Below are 23956 nucleotides of genomic sequence, written 5' to 3'. Positions count from 1 at the left end.
AGCTCAAGTGTAAGGTTCCTGTTTATATATTGATAGCTAATACCATCCTAAACTCTTTGTGACCTATTAACACTGTAAATGACTTAACTTAGGCCTGTATGAGTACAATTGCACATGTAAACAAAGTACATAAAAAAGATTATTTATACTCACAATAGTATCACCTAGTTTTTTCTTAATTACACTTTTCATTGGCTCTTTAATCACTCTTTTTTTAAATTGTTAAAATCCAACTCTTCTATTACAAAAAAGGTTTTATTTACATTAGTTACATAAAATCACACGTTCTAGCATGTCTACATCAACACATTCTTCTCAGCAGATTTGCATATTATGCTCACTAACGTTGGTCACATTTTCACAGACGGAATAAGTTAAATGAACATTTTTAGTCTTCAAATATTGGATATATTCACAGCACTGGAAGGACAGTAAGATATAAGAACAGCTGTATTAACCTACTGTATTGCCACACACAAGACGAGTTAGGACAAGGCACGGAGCAGGGCGTCAAATGAGCCATTTCTCACCAGAATTTTGTAGGATTTTGTACAAAACAAAACAAAATCCTTTCTATTAGGTAGAAAAATTTGCAATTAATTTTTGTTGAATAATGGTGAATTTGATTAAAATGATGACATTTCATTTTGTATTAAAACAAGCAAATAAAGCATTTTAAAATGCTAGACTATTTAAATGGTAAACTTCATTTTACACTTGTTTTTTATGAATGTTACAACACTTTGTGTACAGTTAATAAAGATTTCACAATTGTGACAGTTTGACCCTGGAACATATTATTCCCGCCGCATAGTGCCTAACTTTTTGTATGATTTCCTACTGAATTTTCACAGAAACACATTGCCCACATCTAAGTGTAAACCAAAAAAAAATAAAAAATAAGTCACAGTATATTCAATCTTTACAAATGAGGGCTTTACAAGCGATCCAATACTTCTCCCTGGTGGAACATTGCTTCAGCCCTGCACACTGTCTCTGTGCAGCCCCGCTGGACACCACGGCGACACGCGGCGACATGGCCTCGGTCCGGACTGTTGATGAGATGCTCTCACAAAGACGAAGTGGTCGAGTCCACCACCTCGCGGCCGTTACACACTGCTGGCACGTAGTTGGAGGCGGATCCTGACGGATGTTTAAAACAAATGTTCAGAGCATGTCATGTCAAACGCGGTGTTACGAACGTTTCATCAGGCAAGGAATCCTTTTTTGGTGAACTTTGAAGAGTTCAGAATTGACCCTGCACACCTAACTAGGAGAGAACTGCTGAAGTTTAGCTTTAGTTTAGTTTCTTCTTCAGTCAACTCCATTGTCTGGTTACTGCCACCGTCAGGCTATGGCGTGCACGAGATGTGTAACATTTGTGGCTCATAATGAGTATAATTACAAAAACGTACTATAAATAAATCGCTGGGGGCGGTGATGGAGGTCCTTCTCACAGCGTGGTTGTAGTTTGCAGTGATGCATATCATACTGGAGCAGGCACGTGCACTGACATATTATGGGCAGGTGCACAAGCCAGAAAAAGGGCCCCCCATCACCAAAATTATATATACAATTAAGAAAAAAACTTAGTATGTATTTCACTTATCTATTTATTTCTGTTAACACAATCAACACTCAAATAAATCCCCGTCAGATTTCATAACACCTTGGGTAAAATTGATGACAGTTTTATGTTGTTGTTGTTTTTAAATATTGATGAATGAAGCAAAAAAGGGCTGCAGCAAAAAGGACACTTTTTTCATCCACGGCAAAAGGGCAGGTGCTTGAGCGCCACCTAGTGGATATGTGTGCACATGCCTGTAGTGTATATATGAGGAACGTTTGATAGAGTTAATGGTCAGGTGAATGCGGGCACCTTTGGAGTAACTGGAACTGGGAGCGGATGCGGAGGCCGACACGGTGGCACTGAAGCGGTTGGCTGTGACCCGAAGCGAGGCCACGTTCTTCTGAGGCTGGAACAGGATGATGTGGACCTTGGGAGCGAAGAGGCAGCCCAGGACCACAGAGCCGCTCAGACTGACAGAGATGCACATGGTGGTGGTCTGGACCTGCCAGGACACACGGGATGGCACACGGTGAATGTTCGGTATAGTCAACATGTCCTTCTCCTTAGGGATCACTTGAATGCACCATCCCTGTTGCCAGCACCCCCCATTATCACATAGCAACCAGGAATTCATTAGTCCACTGGCCAATTAAATCAGCAATTAAATACAGGCTGCACAGGCAAATCTTCAACTGTTTAGGGCGCTTTTCCCAGTCTATTCTTGGAAGTACCCATTTACCTCTCTTGATAACATTTTAAAAAAAAATTAATAACAGAACGTTCTGTAGTTAATAACATCATGTTAGGGAGTCGTCTATTCAATTAATGTCATTGCAGAAATGTTGGCCCATCAGTCAAACAAAACAGAAAACAGGGGTGTCAAACGTACGGCCCGCAGGCAAGAACCGTCCCGTTGGGTGGTGTCCAAGAGAACCCATTACGGGTTTTCAATAAAAGGAGCTGTTGTTGCTAATTTTGTCCACGGGAGATCACACGGACGGCTTGAAACACCCGATATCGATGCACTTGTGAAGGCTAAAAGATGCCAAGTTTCAGGAGCATAGTAAGCCCATTTCGTATAAAATATAAAGGTTCTGTCAAAATGAATACTTCCTGTAGAAATATTTTAAGACATTGAACATTGCAAAATATTAGTCAACAGCTTCAGTTCAAAAGAGATTGGTTTGGTGGAACCGTTTTATGTTTTGTTTTTTTCATGCACTGCAAATACTTGTATGTATTTTTATGGATATGTTTACAAGGCAGGGGGACAACTGCACCCTCTTTCTGAATAGTTCCCACTTTGCTTTGTATTGGTCAGTTGAGGTTGTCAAGAGTTCCAGATATTTATGTAAATTTCAAATGCTTTCTAGATCTTAACAAGTTGCTTTATAATTACATAATATTAAACACAGTATATGGATCCATTGTGATCTATAAATTGTACGTATAAATGAAAAAAACGGATACTGTTGAAATTGAAATATTTTTTGTTAAGAAAATTCAGATTGCTCATATTATTTGCAACATTTGCCACAAGATAATGACCAATAAATTTGAATATTTTCCGAATGTACTTATAATTAATATACTTTACACCCAAAAAAGAAAGTACATATAGAATGCATTTAAAAAATATATATACAGTGCATATTAGCATAACAAATATGATAGAGTTATTAATTATACGGTATATAACATTTAATATTCCATCCATCCATTTTCTGTACCACTTACCCTCACTAGGGTTGTGGGCGTGCTGGAGCCTAGGCGGTGTACACCCTGAACTGGTCGCCAGCCAATCGCATGGCAACATTTAATATATTCAGTCATGTTGTAACAAACTACAGTCTGTGAGTGTATATGTGACTACTACAACGACGACTACTACTCCTACTACTACGACTACTACTACTACTACTACTACTAATAATAATAATAATACACATTAGTGATTGATATACAATATAATAATTATAATCACAATAAGTAAATACAAAGTAGTATGGATTAATAAATTAAGTCCTTCGCTTGCCCCCTAAGGGCAAATTCAATGTACACTGAGGTCTGTGATGTCAGAGTAAGGGGGCTGAATTACAGTGTCAGACCCTGAAGTGGGGTGGGGTTCAATGCCTTTCTCGAGGGCACTTATGCAATGAACTCAAGAAACATATAACACTAGTTTGTTCCACACATACTAATGCAATGTAGACCAATGGATTAGCAATCAAGTCTGCACCTTTCAGGCCTTTTGTCCTTATATTTCCATTTTTGTTATTCAAGCATGAATGTTAACTGCATGTAGTTGCAGTATGTGCAGGTAAACATGGGTAAGAATGCTATTCACATGTAGCTGTAATGGACAGTCAGGGGCATGTTAGTCATGTTTCAGCCTCTAATACGAGCTGACTGTTGGGGTCATGTGCTTGAGCACCATTTCTTCCCACGCCACCGGATAGCACCGCAGTTCAAGAACTTATATTTGAAGACGCAAAGCATGAAATCAATATAGACTCCCCAAGCCGTCCAAAACATACACGAGAGGAGCCCTCGCACATTTCAACTTTCACCTGGAAAAAATACTGTAGGTTGGAGAAAAGTAACATTCAGCAAAGAATGCTGGTTATTTTTCTTCACTTAATTTGTATGCAGCCAATAGCCTCTTTTTTAAATTGTTCCTTTAGATCCCTGTAAAGAGAAAATAAATGTCTATTAAATGTGACACACCACAAAGAAGAGTACTGTTAAGAAGCCTGCTAAATTAGTATTAATGAGTTAAAGAAATTGCAAACTACAGTTTATAAAATGAGGCTTTAAAATCTTGAAAAATCACTTTGTGCAGCAATTTTCGTACAGTATGACTAGACGTCCCTACATGTTTGAGCCGCAAAAACATATACACTTAATGCCTCCGGTGGCTGGAATACATCCCACGTTTTCATCACGGGGCTTCCACGCAGCGACGAGAGGCGCTAGCCTCTGGCTAGCAAGCTGCCCCACGTAATTATAACTAAGTAACTTGCAATTGTGACAAGCCTGGTTTTCTTGCATAATGTGAGTTCTGCAACTGTCAAAAGGGCACCCATTTTATATGTTGTCCACTTTATTTGATAATATTGCAACCCAAAGTTATTGCGTTTCAAACATTTTGTCCTTGTCATTTAGGTAAATTAAATAAGCAAAACATTAGAAACAGTAAACTGTATGAGGCAGTGCAGTTGTACAACACCACATTCATGCAAATTTTGTCTATTTGTTCCTTTTGAGTCACTGTTGGATGAATCCATCTTTAATTAAATCTATCTTTACATTTTCGCACCAACTTTCTCAACTTTAGAACACGAAAAAAATTGTGTCATTGAGTGTGTGAATGATAAAATATAAAGTGAAAGTGTTTGTTTTCAGTGTGATAATTATGCAAGAATGCATGACAAAAATACATAATCCATTTAGTTGACTAGACCGAGGGAGGGATTTATTGCATGACTGAGCCAATCAGCATTCAAGACTAGGGCTGTCACAATCGAATCTTTTTAGAATTGATTATCCTATAGATATTTTGTGGAGGACTCAAGTAATATGAACATTCCACATCTAATAGTGAAAAGCAAGCAATTACATATGCTCTGTCGTTTTTTGGCAGTTTATCAGTGACCCAACACTGCGTCCGTCTGCAATAAATGTCTGCATGAAACATTGGCTCAGGCGGTGCAGACACAGTTTCGGGCAGAACCTTTTTTTTTTTTTTTTTTTTGGTCTCGGTTGAGCTTTAAGGCAGAAATTCTGGATCAACCTATTTTTGAAGTTATTCAATATTTTTTTCCAGCCCTACTTAAGATGGCCTCGGTTTTAATTTGTCAGCTTCTTTTCACAATTTTCACTCACTTAGACAAAAAAAAAAAAAAGTATTTTATAGGGAATTTTACTTATTTTACTTCCTGGGGATACAAATGGCACCGATTCAGTGGAATGGCCCAACTACAATGTGGCACGTGATTAAAATGAGTTTGACACCACTGCCTTAGGGGCTCTGAAACATCCAAAAGGAATGATAGTTACCCTGTAGTCACTGGCCGTGACGTAGAAGATGGGCTGGAAGGCGAGCCAGATGATGCAGGTGGTGTACATGGTAAAGCCGATGAACTTGGCCTCGTTGAAGTTTTCCGGGCACTTCCGCGTCTTAAAGGCGTAGACCGTGCAGAGGACGATGAGGACGCAGTTGTAGGTGAGTGACATGAGCATGCTGGTGTCCCGGCTGTTGCACTTCAGGGTGACCACGTCTCTCCGCTCCGGGCTCACCTCCTTCCTTACGCCGGGCACCTCCACTAGCAGCCAGATGACAGCCACCAGCAGCTGGCAGGAGATGAGGGCTCCGCATATGGCCACCTGGGAGGCCGGGCTGATGAAGCGCGGCCGTTGGGCGCCGTCCTTCACGCCGCTGAAGATGCGAGCGATCCGGTTGGTCTTGGTGAGGAGCGCCGAGTAGCACATGGCGAACGACGTGCCCAGGCCCAATCGGCGGAGGGTGCAAACGGCAGTGGAAGGTTTGGCAATGTAGATGAAGGTCATGCTGTAGCACATCAGGACTCCCAGAAGGAGGATGTAGGAGAGTTCACGTCCACTCGCCTTCACCACGGGCGTCTCGTTGTGCTTGAAAAACAGACCCACCACCGACAAGGTGCACATTATTCCCAAGCAGGAGATGGTAACGGGCCCGATGGCCCACGCGTCCTCCCAGCGGATGTACTCTTCGGGCAGATCGTAGCAGCCTGTCAGGTTGTCCAGGGGCCACTGGCCGAAGCCGCAGTCGGCACACGTGAATTCGTCTTGCAGGTATTGATAGGGTTGGCAGGGGATGCAGATCCAGCAGCACACATCCCCGGGCTGCATGCTCTTCACCTCGTTCTTCCTGCAGGGGTCGCTACACTGGGAGGTGGGCGGCGCCAGGCCGCGCCAGCTTACCAGGGTGGTGTTCAGGGTCAGGTTCTGGTCCCAGTAGCCAACCTTCTTGTAGACGAACTTCCCGTCGTCTTTGTGGTAGTGGAAGATGTTGTAGCGACTGATGCTGTCGCCAACCGAGTCGAAGCGCACCATATTCTCTGTGTCGACGGGTCGAAAGGGAGCTGGAAGGAAACCAAAGAAAAATTAGATGGTCAGTCATTTGCTTGTGAAGTTTTAACATCTGAATTACAGTGAAATGCATTTTCATAAAAAAATAGCCCTAAAAAAACATCATGGTGATGCCACGCAAGACTTGTTTTGGACCAACCTACAATCCTTTGAGACCCTTAAAACACCCCTGGGTTTCCCTGTCTAATCTCCTATGCGCCTCCGAGCTTTTGCTTTAGTTACAACTACAGCCTTGTGTTGTTTGGGTAGATGTGTGAGCATAAATGTTCTGGATGCATTTTGTTTGCTTCCATGGATTTGCCCGCTTACACTGTGGTCACGCTGGCAGATATATCTGATATTTTGTGCTGTGATACGATCGAGGTTGGACTCGGATTTCAGGATATCCGATTCCATGCGTCTTTTTCTGGGCCACATGGGAGAGAAAAAAAAATTGAAACTGGATCACTTGAACTATTTAATTTAAATACAGTCAAACAATTAGTTCACATAACCACATGCCATAAATCATGTTAGACCAGTGGTTCTCAGCCTAGGGTACAGGGAACCCCAGGGGTCCATTAACCATAACTTGGGGTTCCGCAAAGTATTTTGCAATAAATTACTATGTTTTATATCACTTTCTAAAAAAGTGCATAACTTTATATGTCACGCAAATAAAACAAAAACACCAAACCAATTATTCCTCACTATCTCAGTTTTGGGCGAGTTAAAAGCTCTGATATGATTGTGATGTATTACATAAATCTGATATCCCTGCATGCGCGCAGCATTTCTAGGTATTTCACACTCTTTTCTCATGTAGATGTGTACAGGTGAGGCAAGACAACTTCTGAAAAATATTCGCGGCTTGGAAGCATATACCTCGGGTTAAAGGTTTCCAACACATTATTAAATCACTGTGTTTGCTACATATGTATTTGGCAATGTTTAGCACGACTGACTTCGTGACACTGACTGTGCTTTGGCAAACTAGCTCCTCTCTGTTCACAGCCATGTTGTTAGTGGAAGCCTAGTGTTGCTTGAAGAAAGTATTTGATTTGAAATTCCTTTGCTCACCTTCAAACTTGGTCTTCAGGATGAACTCCTTGTAGAACCTTTTGCCGTTGCCTGGTTTCATTGCTTCACAGACCTTGGATGCGTTGGAGCACACGGCTTGCCTCATGTTGTGCAGCGCGTAGGCCATGGCGTAGACCGCGTTGACCACAAACATGATCTTGGATTCCTGCTCAAAAGTGCCGTCTCGGAGGCTGCGGTCGCTGCATCCGTGTTGCTGGAGGCTACAGCCGAAGCGGTGCTCCCAGAACTCTTTGAACCACGGGTTCCTGGTGTTGGTGTATGGGTTCAGTTTAGTGAAATAGTCTTCAAACTCTCTGATCGGGTATGAGGCCAGCTCGATGGTGAAAGCACCATCCGCTGCCGTCTCACTGCCCCTCACCACGCTCTCCTGCGCCCCCCAGCCGTCACTGGCCACCCAAATGAAGGTGACTTTCATGCGAGCGGCAGCCACCAGCAACTCCCGGGCATCCTCGCTGCGGGTGAACATGATGACCACCTTGGCGTTGGACTTCTGCTGCAGGGAGCGGATCACGTTCTCGAAGCCCTGGCGGTTCATGGAGCGACTCACCTTGGCCGAGGTGGCGATGCAGATTTGGTGAGAGCGGGCCTCCTCCTGGAAGGCGTCGATGCCCGTCTCACCGTAGTCGCCCTCCGAAGCGACAGTGGACACGTATGTCCAGTTGAAATAGCGCAGGATCTCCGCCATGGCTTTGGCCTGGTAGAAGTCTGCAGGCACGGTGCGGGCAAAGTAGTCATAGCGGGATTTATCACTTAGCTTGGCACTGGTGGAGGCGTAGCTGATCTGAGGAATCTGGAAGAGTCGCAGGAGGTTGGCCACCTTGACAGAGAAACGAAAGGAGGTTTACTGTATGGATCTTGTTCACTGCAGTCCCATTGGGGTCACTGGAGTAATGAAAAGTGTCAAACATTCCCACTTATGCTCTACTACGGTAAAAACTGGTAAATGCTGAACATTTTAATGTCATATACAGTTTCCCCCCACTTGTTCTTTTTTTGGCAACCTGGCCTCTGTTATTTGCTGTAAAACTTGCCTAGTCACTGTTTTTATCCACCTTCGTTTTTTTTTTATATTTGAGGGCATCTCTTTGTGTCAGTGAAATTATCCACTTTCAGTTATATTGGTCAGAAAATTACAATTCATTTATTACAAATAATGTCTTTGTTTGTCTTTCAATGCCAACGTGTAATGACAGGCACAAAGTTTAAATACTCTTCCACCAACTGAAGGTTCAAATAACCTGTGTCTACCTGTTGCAATTCACATCACAGAATAATAGATTTGTGTTTAAATAAACAGGCCCAGATTTCACACTGAGTAAGTAAATTTGCGAGTAAATTGAGACAAACTATTTCAGTATATATACTCTATGTGACGTTTTGTTTGGTGATGTGCCATGACATAAAAGATTGGCATAATAAAGGCTGGGAAACACTGTTTTAGGTAAAGCCACTATTTGACAAAATCTGGGATATTGTTACGACATGATGTGATGTAGCACCATAGTCCCTTTTCAACATATTTATGCTATTTCAGAGGCAAATGAAAATTCTAGTCAAAATAGTTTTTACTTGTAGGCCTTTATGACCTGTCTGTGGCTTCTCCCACATGTATTGAATACTTGTCTTCATTTAGGCTGCAAAATCCTTGTGGGAATTGTCCACTTGGGGACATTTATTTGCAAGGAGCTGCCTATTCGTGCAAAAGAGAGACATTAGCATTTGTTCATTTGGATTTTGGCCCCCGCGGTAACTGTTTTGGTCTCCGCGTCCACATTAATTTCAAGTAAGAGGCACAGGACTTGCATGGAATTTAATACCGTTTATCTGTGTACACGCCTCCTGATACAGGGCCTGCACTACACAGTTGGGAGTTACTGCTTGTTTTTTTGTTTTTCCAGATAACAGCTTCTTAACACAACATCACGTAAGACAGAACTGCCAAGTTGTAAGATGCAAAAACAAAGTGTGAAAACAAAAAGAAAATGGACATTCAGTTATTAGTCTATTACAACATACCAATACTGTATGTGGACCACCAACCACTTATGTCGGCTGCATTATGGGGGTTATTTAGTCATTTGGGGGCCCAAGGCAAACCCAGTTAATGGGCCCCTCCACATCTGTGTACTGCAAAGATTTTGAATATTAATGTCTATCATCAACTGCAAAGTGTGGATTTGAGAAAATTCTCCTATATTCTGAGATAAATAAAGTCCTTATAATCCTTCTTGATAATTAGTATCGAACAAGTGAATCATCTCAACACATTTCCTGTAATTGACAAGAAAATGAATTCCCATTAAATATGTTTTAATTTTCTACCGCTTTAATAACCACATCTTTGTGGTGAAAAAACATCACTCGTGTCACTGTTCATTTGATCTCAACTGTATCCTCATCGGCTGACGTGACTAGCAGCGCTAATGCAACTGGCAAGAGTCACTAGATCTCGTAGTTGGTTACGCACATTCGGAGCCACCGTGAAAAAGGTTGAAAACTTTGGTAGTTTTGAGTTTTAAAAAAAACTTTGTTTTCCTCCCATCGTGCCAACAAATTTGTTTGTCTACTCTCTTCTTTAATCAAGTCTGTACATTCACAGTAAGAAGATGGAATAGTCCATTGCATGAGAAGGAAGGGGGAGCACTCAAGAAGATCTTAATAGATTCAACATTTCGATGTATCATTTTGAATTAAGACTCAAACAATGCTAATGGCTTTAAATTGAAGAAAACTTTATCAATCAGCTTATTTGAGTCATTTGGGGGCCCTGGAAATCTCATTGCACCGAGCAATTGCCTGTGTTTGCCTGATAGTACTGTAAGTCTACCCCTGCTGCATTAGGGGAAAACTGCAATCACATCCTTTTGAAAAATAAAAAATAATTCCCGTTTCTCTTCCGACAGACCACCAATCCAGGTCATGTATTCATGGCCACTTGTTGCTCAGCACAATTCATGGAGGACAATCATTTGTGCCCTAAAGCGGAATCAAACAATTGTCAAAGAGTAGTCACACAAACACACTATGCTGTTTCCTTGGCAACCTGGGGCAGGGATCTCCACTAACTGAAACAGCGGAAAAATGAGAAACACAAAAACAACATGAACTAATCATGTTTAAAAAAAAAAGTCGAAAAAACAATTATGTAATACCCAGTATTTAATGTAAAATGCGAATTGAAAAAAAAAGCATGGTTTTTTTTTCCGCCACAGCTCCATCTGTTGGATCTAATAAGGCACTGACGGACTCGCCCTTGTACAAATCTATTTAGAAAAACTATTGGTGGTTGAACACATTTTTCAGGTGGTAAATTAAAAAGTTGAAAACATGTTTGTTGAAATTACACCTGCATTTGTATACAGTACAGGAGAAGTACAGTCATAAACGTTGTTTTTTAATGACACAAGCTAAGCGGTACAGAAGATGAATGAATGAATGACAACATGTTCAAAAAACGGTTTTCCATTTGAAGGCATCACTTCGATCTATCCATGCACAATGTGTGTAAAGTGGGCCCTTCATTGACTTGCAGTGTACTGCACTTTAGAGGGGCTCTAAACAGATATCTGTGTTTTGTTTCTACAACCCCAATTCCAATGAAGTTGGGATAAATGAAAACAGAATACAATGATTTGCAAATCATTTTCAACCTATATTTAATTGAACACACTACAAAGACAGTATATTTAATGTTCAAACTGATCAACTTTATTGTTTGTAGCAAATAATCATTAACTTATGGCTAGAATCTTATGGCTGCAACATGTTCCAAAAAAGCTAGGATAGGTGGCAAAAAAGACTGAGAAAGTTGAGGAATTGCTCATCAAACAACTGTTTGGAACATCCCACAAGTGAACAAGCTAATTGGGAACAGGTGGGTGCCGTGATTGGGTATAAAAGGAGCTTCCCTGAATTGCTCAGTTATTTACAAGCAAAGATGACAATGTTCCTCAACGTACAATTGCAAGGAATTTAGGGATTTCATCATCTACGGTCCATCATATCATCAAAAGGTTCGGAGAATCTGGAGAAATCACTGCGTGTAAGCGCCAAGGCCGAAAACCAATGCCCGTGACCTTCGATCCCTCAGGCGGCAAAAATGCTGAAAATGCGTCTTCGCTGGATGCCTCAAGTTACAGAACAGCTCAGTGACGATTATTTTAAGCTCCCAAAAAATGAGGAAATAAAAAAAGCGATGGATTGACTTTTTGAAGACACACACAGATGACGAGCTGAACATCAACATCACCGCCCGACTCTGCAGGGCACATTTTATGACGGATAGTTTTGTAAACTTTCAGTAGAGACAACATGGCTTCGTGGGCAACTTGATACTAGTGAACGGGGCAGTGCCGACTGTCTATCTAGCTGGGCTTCTTCCTACCGTCCCGCTGTCGTAGGTGCCGTGTTCGGCTGAGACATTATGTCACCAACAACGAGGGTAAGTTGACTCGTGTGCTTATTTTTATGATTATAGTCCACAGGAACCATTCCATTTTGAAGTTGAGCCTCCTAATGTGATTTTACATCGTATAAACTATCACCCACTCAGTATGTTTGATTCCTTTTGGCGCATGCATTCGACACGCCCACAGTATCTGAGAGCTGAGAGGTGGCTCTTATTATTCAGGTTTTGAAAGCTGACTTTATATACTTAGCGATTTGTTTTATTCATTCAAATTTGGCAGCTTTGTCAACATTACTGTTCTCTGCGGTGTGTCGAATTTACATGCCATTTTATTTGGCCTGCTTAGTGCCACTTCAAGTGAATGGAGCAGTGGAATGTTTGTCAGTATCAAGCTGTTTACTCTGTCAGGGTCCCCATCAGCAGCAGCTCGAGCCGTACGACTCGCCGCTAAACAACAACACCCCCGATGGCCACCGAGGAGGATTTTATCAGGCTGTTTTGTTGCTCTTAAGTCTCTCTGCTGTTACCACAAGCTTTTCGCTTGCCTTCCCCTCCTCCCCAATCTACTGTATGCCTAGCTGTTTGACTCTCCCTTTGTTTAGAACCATCCATTTTCAAATTTGCCCCACAGGCAGAGAAAACAATGAGGAGAACTTTGCTGTCTGACATCAGCGTGCCTTTACAAAACACAACCTAGCGTTGAATATTGAATTAATGACTATTACGCAGTGGTTGGAAGTTAGGAACAGCAAAGACTTCTCTACTGACCTATCATTACAATCACTGATCTACATTTACAATTGAAATTCTAATATTTGTTCATTGATATTGTATGAAATTATTCCCAACACTATCCTCTTTACTTTTTAGCATTTCTCTTGGCTGCGCTGCCTCCAGTACGTGTACTACAGTATGTGGGTTCTATATATTTTTTTGTCCAATCAGATTTTAGACTCTATTTACTGTCATGTCAATCCTCAGGGTCTATTTCTTTAACCAATCAGATTTCAAATTTTCGCAGAGGGCAAGCTAGATCAGCATAAAAAAAAATTTAAAAAAAAATCTCAAAGACAGAAAGCTTCATTTGCACTTAATACATATTCATCAGACTCCTTCCAAATCAATGAATGTATTAGTGTTTTAGTTTATGAAGGCTCATGTTTGATCTGTTTTTCTGTATTATAGTAGTAGTGGTAGTAGTATTGGTTCTTTAACACAAATTGTTTACTTGAGCTGGTATTTGTGTGGTGCTGAATACAAAGTGTGATTATCTTTCATTAAAGTTAGGCATCCCTCCTGACAGAGTCTTAACATTACATTCAAGTCATTATTGTGGTGACGAAGCACAGAAACAATCCAGGCGGAGAACTGGCAAAAAACAGCAAAAATACATAAATTTAAAAAAGTGCATTTTTCTATGGAGCCTCACGAGACGTCATGGTGATTATTGAGCACACACAAGCTTATTATGCATCCCTCTAGCATTATTGTAAGCCTGGATGCTTCCAAAACAATGTCGTCCTCATGAGTCTAATATAAAAGAAAATGTCCCCTCTTATGATTGAGCCCCATTAGAAGGCTTTTATTTAGCATAATTCATTCCTGCCCATACAAGGAAAGAAAGCCATTAATCCTGGAGTGATATTAAAGACTCTTCATTGTGGTCTTATACACTCACTGGCCCCAACATTAGGTGTACCTGCACAGTCTGCACTGGCTGATGATAGTAGGTAGGTAGAAAACAAGGGTAGGTTGAAGGTAGTTAGGTACAGGAGATGTGTCGGTCGGGTAAGTACGATGGGTAGCGTTGGAAGATAGGTTGAGTAGAGTAGGCAAGCAGGTTAGTCGTTAGGTTGGTCGGTATGTCAGTCGGTCGGTCGGCAGAGGTGGATAGGTAGGGTAGGAAGCTATGTAATTTTCTGGATGATTTATCATTATATTTCCATGACCAGCTTTAGGTGCATGAAGAGTTTTCCATGATTGTAAACATATACTGTATATGACCAAGCTGAGACACCAGTAACACAGAGCAGCACGTGTCGCCAGAGAAATTAAAGACGTTAACCCTAATCGGCACGTACCCACGCATTCGACCTCCTTCTGCTGCAACAGCCCAAAGACAAAAGACGGCACAGGCGGCTCCCTACTGGCTCTTGAGGGCATGAAGTGAGTCAGTGTGATGGATTCAGACAGGCACGCCACACACCCGCCAGAGCTTCTTCTGTGTGTGCAGTGGGCTTGCGGATTTCTATGAAATCGCCCACTGACGTCTACACATTCACACTGCATTCGTACGTACGCTCTTTTCCATAAAGTAACCTGACAAATGGTCTTGCCAACAGAGAAGGTGCCAAAAGTCATCAAGCAAGAAAGTACATATTGTAAAACAGACAAAAGTAAAAGGTAAAATTGCATTTTTACTGTCAATTATATACAACGTACCCATTTTCTTGAAAAAAAAAAAAGAATAATCTGCATACAAAATAGTTGCTCTCTTTTATTAACTTACATAGTGCTCTTACTGAGAAGAAGACAAATCACGTTACATGTCGGATGTTGTTGTTTAACAGATAGCTAGCATTGGCTTGAATTTTACAGTAAAATGTCATATACACTATACATGTACAGTATATTATTCATGCCACGATGGGAAATTCGGGTAGGTATGTACAGTAGGTATGTAGGTAGGTAGATTTACAGTATATATAGATTCATGCAGTTTGTGTGAAGATTCTTATTTAAAGTTTCACACGTTCATTTTGGCACTAGAACCAGAAAGACACCAATTAGATTGCTCTTTACAGTTCAATGCTTTCATACCCGAAAAACCGGTCTGGCTGCTCCGTGTCATAACTTCCGCCTCAGTAAGGGATGCGTTATGAAGGATTACATTTCCACAGCCATGAGTATTATGAGCTAATTATCAGTTTTGGTCGTGATGCTCTGACAAAACTTTCTTATTAGCAATACATTAACCAAAATGTATTCCAGAAACATGGCAGCTATACTATTGAATATGGACCCGATGTTTTGCCCTAATTTATAAGCAGTTAGTTTACTGTATTTTTCCAGTACATTTTTGTTTCGAAATACTTTTAGTCACATGCCTGGCAAAATCGGCTCAGCAGTGATGCCAAATTAATATTGGGTGACTTGGAACGCTTATGTAATTATTTGCAATAGTTTTAACACAAAATAAGATTAATTCGTTTGTAGAACTGTAGTGACACGTACATACAGTAGTTTGTCCTATTCGTGTAACTACACCAAAATATTACAAACAGCTCAGAGTATGGTGCAGTGCAGTTCTACTACAACTCTATATTATGGATGAACATATTGAGTTGATTGTCTGATTGTTGGGAATTCTATGGTTGAGATTGTTGATGACATGACGTCAGTTATGCTGTTGGTAACCTTTCTATATATAAAAAAAAAAAAAACTTTGTAAAAAAAAAAAAAAAAAAAGAAATTACAGTATATATATATATAATTGAAATGTTATATATAGTGAAATAGGGGTATCTTTGTGGAAAACACACTTTTCTTAGTATTGTCTATGTGCTCCAATTTGTGCAAAAACAGTATTTTAAAAATAATAATAAGTGAATAATTGATTGTTAATTTATAGTCAATTTAGTTAAATGTCGAACCCTACTCAATGATTACCTTGAGAAAACTTGTATTGGATCTCATTAAAATGGACAGTTGTGCCATAATGCAGTAGCTGGTTGAAATCAAATTAAACTATATCAATAGGAAGGATATAGAGTGTAATATACTATTTACAAATACAAAGTTATATTCCCAAATGCAGAAGCTAATTATGACTTGTCATGCACTGCAGGTGTGGCAGCATTACGGGATTCTCCCAAAAGTCAAAGTAAAGCTGAGACCCGGAATGTAGACTGCTTTTCAATTCATGTCACTGTCATGATTTCACTGTATTATTTTTTACATCCCAGCATGGAAAGTCCATCTGCGTGTCCCAGAGGTATGTGTCAAATGGAAGCCTCCAGCGGACGACATTCAGGCAGACACTTGAAGACATGCAACTGCTACCACACGGCTTTTCCTTAAAAAAAAAAAGACCAAATATTTTACGACTTTGAGCATGTGTTTACAGCTGACGCCATTTTGACTTACTGCGCATAGTTTCTGTGCATGTGCGCAGGTGTAGTTTGTTCTTGCAGATCACAGATGCAAATAGTGAGACAATGATCTCCCAGAAAGTGGCATCCCATAGCCGAGCCTGAGGAGCTGCATGGATGTTGATGGCAGCGCCACAACCGAAGCTGGAAAGGAGCTATCACTGGAGAGGGATGTGCGGTAGAATGAATGGGAGACCGGGGCAGTTGACATAAACAAGTCGGCTAACTAGCAGGCTAGAAAGGAGGCACCTGGCAGATGTTCCCAGCCAAATCTTAACCAGAAAAAAAAAGTTGCCTGAACAAAAGAAACGCTAGACGAGCTGCAACAAAACTTACACGTAATCTGAACGGGCGTAAGTTTAGACTGACTTTCAGTCACCAAATTGTCACATGCGCCAAAGGACAGACATTCGCGTCGGTACGCCGATGGGTCTGCCAAGATGGGAAACACTCGCAGCAAGTCTTGCGCTTGCCCGAAAATAGAGATACGCCAGTTTTTGCACTCCAATGCAACTCCACAGTCCACGAAAATAGAGAGTCACGTCCTAGTTTGGAGAAAGCCCAGTTGGCACAAGAACCAAACTCAATTAATTTGCTAAAACTCACCTCTAATCAATGACTTCACATAAAGCTTTGAACGGCTAGCATTACAAAATCTTGATACATGCCTTGTACTTTTATTGTGGTGACTTACACAAACAGCAACGGGTTCTTTAAGGTGATCGATGAGAAAACCAACAAGAAAAATATGCTGGAAGGAATGAAGCGACATACCTTCCTGTCATCAGAATCAGAATTATCTTTATTTGTCAAGTGTGTCAAAAGGAATTTGTCTCCGGTAGTTGAAGCCGCTCTAGTACGACAACAGACAGTCTATTAACAGAGAATACTTTTAGCAAAGCAAATTAATTTATATAGCGCATTTCATACACAAGGTAACTCAATGTGCTTTACATGATTAAAAGCATTTAAAAACAAAGGGAAAAAACAGCTTAAACAGAGAAGAAAATAAAATAAAATAAATAAAAGTACAATTAAAACAGCGTACAGTGCAAGAAATATCATTTCAAATGGAAATACTCTAAAAAGCATGAGAAAAAAAGAAGCGTTTTTAACCTGGATTTAAAAACATTCACACTTGAGGCTGACGTGACTTCTGTTGGCAACGTATTCTATTTGTATGCAGCATAATAGCTAAATGCTGCTTCACCATGTTTGCTCTAGACTCTGTGCTCCACTATTTGAGACATAAAGACATAAAAAAAAAACAGTCACTGAGCAATAAAAGGTTACCAGTCATAATAATTGACTATATAGGTCCCGACCTGACATCATGAGGCCTCGCTTCACTTGTGAGTATCATTGTGATGTGTTAATTAGGGAGCAGAACCACTGTGTTGTGTGGTGCACACAATGTGTTAGAGGTTCATGCACAAACAACACTTTGAGGCAAGTGAGAGGACAGGACTGCGGAAGCTGAGAGATTTAACAAGCCCATCATATGACGTTGAACAAAAAACAACAACAAAAAAAACACCTTTGTCAACACAATTCTTATCTTCACACTATGCATTCGGCGAAGAAAGTCTCAGTTTATGGTGTGAGTGCAAAACTGAGTTTAGCAATGTGAAATTGCACAGTGCACAGTGGATGGAAAAGTATGAGAGAAAATCATTCATGGCTGTGGCTTCTGAGAATATTTTTGTGTGTGTGATAACTTATATAAGGGGCTCGTTTTGTTACGTTTACATTTTTTATATTGCAGCAATATGGTGCATTTCATGCTTTATAATTGTGATCAATGCCACAAAATGACAAGTTTCCCTTTTGCTTTGCGTTTTAATTATTCAAGGACATGCAGCAGCTTCAAAGTCTTCTTTGTGAAAGCTTAGACCTGTTTATTATTATTATTTTATTATTATCATATAAAGGGTGGGTTTGCAATTAAGAAAATAACATAATAAATGTTAATTACTGTTTTATAACGTTTTATAATGAAAGATTTAAGTAAATACGTGTACTGTTGTAATATTTGTCTGAAATATGTAAAGTAAATACTGTTTACATATTTTAAACATTCTGGTACCCACATCCACGAAAATGTCTGGGGAGGGAGGGGGGGTGATCCTACTTCGCGGTTTTTTAGGCTCTTAAATGATTCTCGACAATTAACCTGACTGAAATAATTATGACAAGCACAAAAGAATCGAAGGAGCGCTTTTATAGTCTATCTTCAGAAAATATTAGTTTCACAGGAGAGACTTACGTCAGGGATACTCACTGACGTGCGATGATGTCATTTAGGAAAAGGGGAGTCGAATTTGTTTTAAACAGTGCTGTCATTTCCCAAGTTTGAAAGGAAGTATCTTTTCATCTCGCCTCAACCCTGCCTCAACCCTAATGACATTTTTATTTAAATAAATAATTGAGTTATTGTAAATAATAAATTAAAAAAAAGAAACAAAAAGATTAGCCAAATATATATATCGTTTTTGTTATTATTAATTGGAATTAAATTAATTATACAATTTGAATAGGAGAACAAAATATTATTTATCATTAAAATAAATGTTTTACAAGTTCCACATTTACATTTTAACCTTTATTTTACCTACCTACCTTACCTAAGAATGACCTGGCCCAATTGTTTGTTTTAGAAATTAAATGTAGCTCTTGAACACACAAGTTGTAAGATCTTGTGTGGCGTAATGTATGACAGTAGTATTTTGTGAAACTATATATATTGTTAATTAGGTATTTTTCCTGGCAAATTTAGTAAATTTTCTAGCCTTTGAGGCACTGAACTTCCAGTGGAGGTTCCACTGTGGATGTAGAAATGTTATATTGGCATGAAATTGGAATTGGGCACTAAGAAGTGTAAACGTACGTCAGCATTCAAGGCTAATTCCATCCTCCATCAGATGGTTATGAGCGCTTCTTTTGTATGATGTTAAGACCTAACGAGGACGACAAGAAAAGATGATGAAAGTGTCTGATTAGGAGAGAATGCTGGTAAGGCTCATGAGAGACTGACTCATCTTCCATTAGCTTTCCTTCTCACACACAGGTGGACACTTTGCTGCTCGCCAAAGGAGAAACCTCACAGATGGCGGTAAGAGTCGCTTCTCCCAAGTTTACGAGGATCGTTCCTGGCACTCGTCCCCCCTGTCGCCCCTTTAGAAAGATTGTGCGAATCTGCAACCTTGGGAAAGAATTACATATACGCCTCGAAAAACGTTAGGGATATTCGGCTTTCGAAGGAAATTTCAATACGCTATAAACTTTATTAAGGCCCGCTGCACACTGTGCGACTGACTCAGTCGAAACCGACTGAACTGTCGTGCAGTGTGCAGGCGAACAACATAGATGTAACAGCCAATCAAACATGCCATGTCGTATCACATGAGTTTACACAGCCAAAATATCCGTTTCTACTTATAAGTGAGATTAAGCCAGCTGCCACCATTGCCAAGCCATAACAATAATGTATAAAACAGTACCAGTGGATGGACTAGTGAAGCGTGGAGCGTCTCTGTCTCCAAATGCACACGAGCTTTCACAGAAAAGAAATACCTTTCCGTGTACAAAGGTACATCCAGTCAACCGCCGCGTTGTAACAATACAGTATGTAGAATATGTATACTGTGTTTTACAATAATATTTAACTATATTTGTATTGTCATATGTACCTGTAGATGAAAAGCCAAAGCGTTGGAGAGTCTGTCACGAAAATGCATGTTTAATGGCTCGATCATCGCCAATAGCCTGTCAAATATCCGCACTCACTCTCCTGTTATTTTTTGCCCGTTTCCTCTTATGTATTATATTATCATGAGACCCAAACGACACCTACTGTAACAACTGATCAACAGGACCTCGCCGTTGTGAGAAAGTGACCACTGAGCTCAACGTGTCACAGAGTGTCATCAGCTGCTTGCAACAGAGTTACAGAGAGACTGAAGTAGTCACAGGCATGAAAGTGAACATCCCTGGAATTTTTCATGGCTCAAACACCTGTTGTGAATTTTCAGCAACAGAAAGTTCTGCAAAAAGTACTGAAACTTTGAACAGTTGGACGTCTGCGCTCAAAAGAAAATCAAATCGAGTTAACCTGCAAAGGTTCTAGTGCATTTTTTGAGAGTATCTGTAGCTTTTCGTGAGGAATGTATAAGCTCATGGCTACTCTCATAGCCCCATTCACGGTTAGTAACAAAAGAGACAGTTCAGAGCAGGGACAGCGGTGGTATGAGCTTCATTTTGGTGCCTGGGTGGCCTCTCTCACACACTGACAGGAAAGTGGCGCAAACACGCTGTTCTATTGTCTGAGGCGTCGGCATCACAGCAAGGAAAGGAGGTCGATTTTGCGCCTGTGGCTTTCAGCGCGGACGTCCCGTTGTTATATTGGTCTTTATGCGACACCCTTATGAATATGATCATCATTCAGCATCAATAGTAATATATTGGGCTCATGCCCAGAACTGATCCAAGACTGAATGCGTTAAGTCACACAGAGGCGTCACAGTCTTATTCAAAGAATCACCGCTTCCTCCTCCCATACATTATTTTCTGTGTGGAGTTGCTGGCAATTACAGCGCAGAATTTTTTTTTTTATACTCCCACAGGGAAAGGCAAAGTAACTACAAATAGATTTGGTTATGAGGAGCCATCCAACTCTCTTTCTCTAATGCAAAGCGCTAACAAGCAAGCAGACTCAGCAGATCTTAAACACAAGCTTAAATGTAACCGGACGTCTAAAGCAGCCATGAAGTGATGTAAAATCAATTATGTGTTTAAAAATGTTCAAATCAAGAGACTGTAGACGTAAATATAAAAAATGGAGTGCTACAATATATAATTCATGTGTGGCATGGATGTCATATTATGGAAAGAAACCATGCCTGCATTTCCTCCAATTTTAAAATGGATCTGCCATGATAATGATATCATTCTGACCATGTTAAAACTCAGTGGGGATTTCTGCATGGAGTGCCCCAACTCTGCAAAACCATCTACTTTACATTTTGCCGTAAAGACTTTCTGACGTAAAAGAAAAAGAAAAATCCTGTGATGACTTGTATTGTAACCAGCACTGTCAATCGAAAACTTCTTTTTGGTAACAAAATGTTGAACTTTATCAAGAAAATGAATTAATTCTAACTAAAAATAATTAATTCTAACTGGTACACAACAGGCACTTTCAAGGCACTTCAATGAGCACGATGAAAGTCATTAACTATGTCAATTGTAGATGAACACTCGACATACCAGTACACATGTACAACTACATTTCTGTGCAAATCTCCAACATGTAGTAGGTTATACAATTCAAGAATATACATGTAATGAGCTGCCTGAAGTTGATTCATGTCAACTAGGTGCTCAAATCCACATACTGTACATACTCTGCGGCAAATACACTTATTAACATGCATAAACACATCTGCATATTCATAAGCTCACTTAGTCATCAACACTTCAGGTGTTATGTCAATTATTAATGCTATGCCGCGCAGGGTGTGCTTACTACAACACACAAGAACATGTTGACTATCTCGCAATACAGAATGTGGCCCTTTTGTTATTTTCTAGTTGAAGCATGAACTCCTTTTTGCCATTATTTGCCATTATTTGCCATACATTTCATTACAAATAAAACAGGAGAATAAAAGCCTGTGTGCAGAGATGATTATTTTTAAGAGCGTATTACCATGTATACAAAAAAATAATCAAGTTAATAAATAATCAAATTAGGCAGTCTCAACGATGTAGTGTATCTTTGTTTTAAGACATTATGTCATTGTTAATAGTAGTATGTGAAAGCAATTATAATGCACGAATTATCCTTGGATGAATGACACGCTTAAACAAAAAAATAACATTTTATATATCAGGTTTGGGGGAAGCGCGGTGGTCTAGTTTGGACCGCCAAACTACTTACGGGGTTTAACTGTATACTTACTTAATGCCCTCATGTGTGGGAAAGGAGAGCTACAGTGGCCGCCTATTGAACAGTGGGAGAACCGTAAAACACAAAGAAAATGAGCACAGTACCGCAGGAGCTGCTGTCGGCCACAGCTCACACCCATACACTCACATGTCACACACCACCCCACCTGGCCCCACTTCTGAAGGCACATTTTCTATACTTTTCATGCTCGCAATTTGTTTTTTGTCCAAATATGTTTACAATGTGTTTAAAAAGTGTGTTTTAATGTTGTAAAGTTTAGTGTTTAAAGAGTGTGGATGGGACAAAACAAATGTACAGTATATGGTCTCTCAATATCATGGATTTTCACCTTTTGTGGGTGGGTCTGGAACATCCACCGCGATGAAGCGTACGTCTTATTGCGGGTGTGTGAAAATAGGATTTTGTAAATTTATCGTGGAATAAACATCCATCCATCCATCCATTTTCTGAGCCGCTTCTCCTCACAAGGGTCGCGGGCGTGCTGGAGCCTATCCCAGCTGTCATCGGGCAGGACGCGGGGTACACCCTGAACTGGTTGCCAGCCAATCGCAGGGCACATAGAAACAAACAACCATCCGCACTCACATTCACACCTGCGGGCAATTTAGAGACTTCAATTAACCTACCATGCATGTTTTTGGAATGTGGGAGGAAACCGGAGTGCCCGGAGAAAACCCACGCAGGCACGGGGAGAACATGCAAACTCCACACAGGCGGGGCCGGGGATTGAACCCGGGTCCTCAGAACTGTGAGGCTGACGCTCTAACCACCGTGCCGCTGGAATAAACATATATATATATATATATATAAAATATCTTTGTTTCCATTCAAGCATGAATGAATTTGCACATTTACCTGGATGGAAACGTCACTGTAGGATCCTCCGATGACCCCGGAAATGGCCAGCGGGACCTCATTCTGGATAGGTCGCGACCCGTCCGGGCATATGAAGCCCGGGTCGTGCACCTTGGTGAGGGACGCCCTGACGAAATCGAGGGACTGCTCCAGAGCGTAGGTGTCCTTTGAACAGGTGTCGAGGATGTGCGCCCCTAGCCGGAGTCCAGGAAGGATGCGGTCGCTGGCGTTAATCTCGTCGAGCGCCAGCAGCATGGCCTCCAGTCTCTGGATCCCTCTCTCCTCGTTGATTTTACCACAGTCCTCCATCCCTTCGCCTTTGTGGTGCACCGGGAAGAGGCCGCCGATCACCAAGTCGCCGTCTATGAGGATCTCGCGCTTGGCGGCCGGGGCTAGTCTGGACATGCTGGGCAGGCACCCCGGTACCACCAGTCCGAGCAGGAGGATCTGGAGGGGCCAGCAGGAAGACGCGGGAAAGGCCGACGACCTGAGGCGGAGCAAGACGCTCAGCATGGCGGGAGCAGGACGTTGGGCCGAGTGTATCGAACAGGAGGGAGGCGGTGGTTTACAGAGAGTGTATGTCTTCTGATACTGGACACAGCATGTTGGACACTTCCTGTAAATGAAATGAAGAATTAATATGTTCATTCATGTTATCACACAGGTAAAAATTATTGATAAAAACAGAAGTGAGACGACTGATTGGCAGGACATTTTTTGACACAAAACACAAATTGATATTACCTTTCCTTCAAGTTAAACATCCTACAACTGATAAAGTGGAAAGTCTATAA

General features: G+C 40.8%; 1 protein-coding gene across 1 annotated transcript; it reads right to left on the bottom strand.

The window, feature by feature from the left end:
- Nucleotides 1-622: 622 nt before the first annotated feature.
- grm2b (glutamate receptor, metabotropic 2b) lies at nucleotides 623-23675 on the bottom strand. The gene is made up of 5 exons (XM_061687536.1): nucleotides 23163-23675; nucleotides 7760-8597; nucleotides 5630-6693; nucleotides 1880-2072; nucleotides 623-1143 (listed from the first exon to the last, which is right to left on the bottom strand). Exons 1-5 carry the CDS (start codon nucleotides 23673-23675, stop codon nucleotides 1070-1072), a joined length of 2682 nt encoding a protein of 893 aa, XP_061543520.1. The 3' UTR covers nucleotides 623-1069.
- Between the last annotated feature and the right edge of the window lie 281 nt (nucleotides 23676-23956).

The sequence above is a fragment of the Phycodurus eques genome, chromosome 10 (assembly GCF_024500275.1).
Source record: "Phycodurus eques isolate BA_2022a chromosome 10, UOR_Pequ_1.1, whole genome shotgun sequence".
NCBI classification, from domain to species: domain Eukaryota; kingdom Metazoa; phylum Chordata; class Actinopteri; order Syngnathiformes; family Syngnathidae; genus Phycodurus; species Phycodurus eques.
The sequence above is the reverse complement of the archived record's forward strand: the minus strand, read 5'-3'. Positions and strand labels throughout refer to the sequence as shown.